Source organism: Pundamilia nyererei, unplaced genomic scaffold, assembly GCF_000239375.1.
Source record: "Pundamilia nyererei isolate P.nyererei 1_Seehausen unplaced genomic scaffold, PunNye1.0 scaffold00897, whole genome shotgun sequence".
NCBI classification, from domain to species: domain Eukaryota; kingdom Metazoa; phylum Chordata; class Actinopteri; order Cichliformes; family Cichlidae; genus Pundamilia; species Pundamilia nyererei.
Window position 1 is genome coordinate 28,523 of NW_005188298.1, and position 5,173 is coordinate 33,695.

At 44.3% G+C, this 5,173-nt stretch overlaps 1 protein-coding gene across 1 annotated transcript; it reads left to right on the plus strand.

The window, feature by feature from the left end:
- Positions 1 to 594: 594 nt before the first annotated feature.
- On the plus strand, positions 595 to 2,280 carry LOC102205615 (E3 ubiquitin-protein ligase TRIM21-like). Its single transcript, XM_005755064.1, has one exon. It carries the CDS (start codon positions 595 to 597, stop codon positions 2,278 to 2,280), a length of 1,686 nt encoding a protein of 561 aa, XP_005755121.1.
- The last annotated feature ends 2,893 nt before the right edge of the window (positions 2,281 to 5,173 follow it).

The window sequence follows — 5,173 nt, forward strand, 5'->3', positions numbered from 1 at the left end:
TTTCTTATCATTGTTGTGAGGAGACCATAAATAGCATTTGCATTTTCTGTGTACAGTTCATTTATGTAGTTATGTAGTTCTTGTTATGGATAAAAGGTCTTTTTTTCTTTCAAAATAGCTGATAACTTTTCGCTGATAGCTGCCAACATCTGTGAACAAATATAATTCTATAAAGTGGTTCTATATAGTGTGTAACTGTTAATATAGAGCGTTATTACATTTATTGCTAATGCAATCATATGGCACACTGACTTCTGAGGAAATTTTAGATGGCACTCGTCATCAGAAAGGTTGCCTTGCCCTGATCTACACCAACCGGAGCAAGACCAAAGCCAGGAAGATTATGATGGACCTCTCCCATCCCAACTATGGACTCTTCTCACTGTTGAGGTCTCGGAAGAGCTTCCGCTCCCTTAAGGCCCATAGGGCTTAAATCTGAGACTCTCCACCGACTCACCACTGCAGAAGCTTCTTAGGCTTCTTAGACAATCTCCTTAGACTACTGACACTTGTTTCTCTCTTTTTAAAAATGACATTTAAAGTGAATTTTTTGAATCAAATGTGTTTCTTTTCTTTCTCCTTCAGATTGCAGACATGTCTTCTGCCAGCAATCTGCGCTCTGAAGATCAGTTTCTGTGCTCCATCTGTCTGGATGTGTTCACTGATCCAGTCAGCACACCATGTGGACACAACTTCTGCAAAACCTGCATCAGTCAGCACTGGGATATAAATGTCATGTGTCAGTGTCCCATGTGTAAAGAGACTTTCTACATTAGACCTCAGCTGAGGGTCAACACCTTCATCTCTGAGATGGTTGCTCAGTTCAGACGTGAAGCTCAGCAGAAAGCCAGCAGCAGCAGCTCCAAGCAACAAGCTGCCAAACCAGGAGAAGTTCCCTGTGACGTCTGCACTGGAACCAGACTGAAGGCCCTGAAGTCCTGCCTAGTGTGTCAGACCTCCTACTGTCAGACTCACCTGGAGCCTCATCTGACACTGAAAGGTCTGAAAAGACATCAGCTGATTGATGCTGTGGAGAACCTGGAAGGCAGGATGTGTACGAAGCACGATAAAATTCTGGAGCTGTTCTGTAAGACCGACCAGACATGTGTCTGCATGCTCTGCCCTTTTTTAGACCACAAGAACCACGAGTTTGTTCCTCTGAGAGAAGAATATGAAGGAAAGAAGGCAGAGCTGGAGAAGACAGAGGCTGAGATTCAGCAGATGATCCAGAAGAGACGACTGAAGATTCAGGAGATCAAAGAGTCGGTGAAGATGAGTAAAGATGCCGCAGACAGACAGAAAGCAGAAGGTGTTCAGGTCCTCACAGCTCTGATGGAGTCTGTTGAGAGACGCCTGAAGGAGCTCATAAAGGAGATCGAAGACAAACAGGAAACTACAAAGAAACAGGCTGAAGGTCTCATCAAAGATCTGGAACAGGAAATCTCTGAGCTGATGGAGAGAAGCTCTGAGGTGGAGCAGCTCTCACGCTCTGAAGACCACCTCCACCTCCTCCAAAGCTTCTCCTCCCTGAAAGCTGCTCCACCCACCAAGGACTGGACAGAGGTCAGAGTCCATCCACCATCATATGAGGGGACTGTGGTGAGAGCTGTAGCTCAGCTGGAGGAGACAATGTGGAAACCCATGAAGAAGAAGCTGTTTGAGGCTGAGCTGCAGAGGGTCCAGCAGTATGCAGTGGATGTGACTCTGGATCCTGATACAGCTCATCCTAATCTCATCCTATCTGATAATGGAAAACAAGTTTATGATAGTGATGTGGAGAATACTCTTCCAGACAACCCAGAGAGATTTTCTTACTGTGCAAATGTTTTAGGAGAGCAGAATTTCTCTTCAGGCAGATTTTACTTTGAAGTTCAGGTTAAAGGAAAGATTGACTGGGATTTAGGAGTGGCCAGAGAGTCAATCAACAGGAAGGGAGAAATCACACTGAGTCCTCAGCATGGTTTTTGGACTGTAGCGCTGAGAAATGGAAATAAGTACAAGGGTCTTGCTGGTCCTTCAGTCCATATCTGTCTTCATCCTGGTCCTGAGAAGGTGGGGGTGTTTGTAGATTATGAGGAGGGTCTGGTCTCCTTTTATGATGTAGGTGCTGCAGCTCTGATCTACTCCTTTACTGGCTGCTCCTTCACTCACAAACTCCGCCCATTCTTCAGTCCCAATCCTAATGATGGTGGTAAAAACTCTGCACCTCTTATCATCTGTCCTGTCAATCAAACTGATCAAGGACTAATTTTATTTGAGGAACTGATTGATTTTTATTGAAGGGAACAAATGAACATATTCTCCTCTACAGTCTCCATGTTTTCTATAGAATCTGATTATCAGGACTCTGATTCACACTTTGATTCTCATGGAGTTTGATGCAAATAAAGAAAATTTGAATCAGGAAATGTTCCCACTGATGGAGACTCAAGCTGAAGAGCAAATATCAGAGAGTAAATGTCCAAAAAAGTTATTTTGTGCTTATTTTGGGGTCTGTGAGAATTTTTGATGAGTTCACTGAAAACTGATAAGACAGGATAATATTCAAAGAATTCTGTAGAGATTTATACATCCATGTTCTCCACCTGGAGGTGTGGAGGAGAAAGGAGCAGGTGGAGCACAGACTGCTGCATTCTTCCAGTCACATCATTTTGATGTGATGATTATATTTCCATGTTCTGATGATTTGGTTTAGAGATAAAAAGAGAATTGGGGAATGGCTGCAATCACAGCATGATTAAGTTCAAACACCATCCATCTATTCGCTTCGGCTTATCCTTTTCCAGGGTTGCAGTGGGCACTGGAGCCTATCCCAGCTGTCATAGGGCAAGAGGCAGGGTACACCCTGGACTGTGTGTCGCAGGGCTAACACACAGAGACAGACAACCATTCACGCTCACATTCACTCCTGCATTCACACCTATGGGCAATTTGGATTAATCAGTTAATCTATCCCCACAATAGCTTGCATGTCTTTGGACTGTGGAAGGAAGCTGGAGTACCCGGAGGGAACCTACGGGGAGAACATGCAAACTCCACACAGAAAGATCCCGGCCTGATGGTGGGATTGAACTCAGGACTTTCTTGTAAATAAGGTTAGCACGTTGTTAAAGCAGGCCATACAAAAGGCGTCATACGTTTTGCGGCAACAGTGCTAACCACCATACCACCGTGCTGCCTATATTCAAACACTCAACAGAACATTTCATTTAGAGATTTTTATAGGTTTTTAAAGCTGTGGGTTAATTTTAAAGTAAAATGAGCCGAGAGGCAGCTGCAGTGCTAGGCTAACGCTAGCTAGCTAGCTAGCAAGTTCCAAAAGTTGATTCTGTTCATTTGGACATAGTGTTTTCAGTGGGAGAAATGTCTCGTCACTCATCCAAGTGACTTCTTCAGTCTCAGCTGACTGCACGTTTCCAACCTTATAAACAGTACATTTTAATAATAAGTGAAACTAGCACCACTGAATGAACAATGGGCTGGGAGGTCAGTTTATGTTCATTAATATGCAAATTGTCATGACCATTGATCAACAACCACTGATCAAAGCCCACCGATCAATGGCCATGAATACCATTCACGGAGACTTTGTAAGATGGTGAAAGATATACCCTCTTTGAATCAGAGATGGTCTTTCCCTTTTCACGTAAATGGCCTCCTTGACTCTGCTCAAACCAGCGTTCCTCCCTGTCCAGGATGTTACATCCTCATCATTGAAAGAGTGTCCACTGGCCTGTATGTGTAAATAGACTGCAGACTGGCCTGACGAGGTAGCTCTTCTGTGTTGTGCCATCCGCTTACACAGAGGTTGTTTGGTTTCCCCGATGTATAAATCCTGGCACTCCTCCTGCACTTAACAGCGTACACTATGTTACTCTGTTTGTGTCGGGTGACCTGATCCTTGGGGTGGACCAATTTCTTTGGCACAGCATGTTTTGGGGTGTTTAGAAAAAATGCGTCTCAACTTTTCCGATACTCCTGACACATAAGGGATCGCTACGCGTTTTCACTTAGGCAGCGGTTGTCCTTCTCTCCTGAATCGGCTGGCGCTTTCTTTGGTTGCCTTCCCTTGACAAAAGTCCAGCTGGGATACCCACATTTACTCAGGGACTTCTTGATGTTCTGTTTTTCTTCTTTTCCTGACCGCTGTGTCTGTGGGGATGTGGGGTGTTCGCTCTACGTTGTAATGTCCTGATGACACCCAGTTTATGCTCCAGTGGATAATGAGGGGCAAACCTTAACCCTTCAAAACCGGTCGGACCAGGCACGCTCCGTTTTGCGTAACTATGTTTAAATCCCTGTAGAATAGGAACCACGTAAGCTAGTGCAATAATTTTTTTTACATATTAAACCAGAGGAGTTGAACTTACATCTTATGCCATCAGCTTGTCCTACGTCATGGTTTCCTTCCACATTTAGCTTTGCAAAAATTGCATAAAAAGCACTTGCAGCAACAAAAACATAATATTCCAGACACACATTTTGCCGATCAGCTGTTCCTAACACTTCCTACATTGAAATAGACGTCAGCTCAAACTATCGCATGTCCGCCATCACCTGCCCGAAACCGGAAGTGAAATCATTTTCACGGAAAATGTAGTTTTTTACTTATAGGCCTCATAAACCTATACTGGTGTTTTTAAAAGTAATGTTTTAGTTTGCATAGGTTTAGTACACATCAGCTTTTAGATGTCCCCCATTGCTGATGGAAATCTCACAGTCTAAGAAGGCTAACCTGCCACTTTTCATATCCTCCCTGGTGAATTTGATGTGTTGATCCACTGAGTTAACGTGATCCGTAAATTGTGGTATGTCTTGAGATTTGATTTTCACCCAGGTGTCATCCACATATCTGAACCAACGGGTTGGTGGTGTTCCAGGGTAGGATAACAAAGCCGTCTTTTCCATTTCTTCCATATACAAGTTGGCCACAGGATCTAAAACTAATACTTAGAAATTCCACCATTGGGCTGGGGGGCATGTCTTTAGCCTCTTTTCCTTCTCTCACCCCAGCTGCTCAGAGCAGATGGCTGCCCCTCCCTCAGCCTGGTTCTGCCGGAGGTTTCTTCCTTTTAAAAGGGAGTTTTTCCTTCCCACTGTGTTACGGCCCTAGCAGGGCCTCCTCCTGAAGGTGCCTGTGTGGGCGTGTCCTACAATCTCTTCTGCCTGAGGT

Coding starts and splice junctions, on each gene's coding strand:
- LOC102205615 (XM_005755064.1), top strand. CDS start 595: ATGTCTTCTGCCAGCAATCTGCGCTCTGAAGATCAGTTTCTGTGCTCC.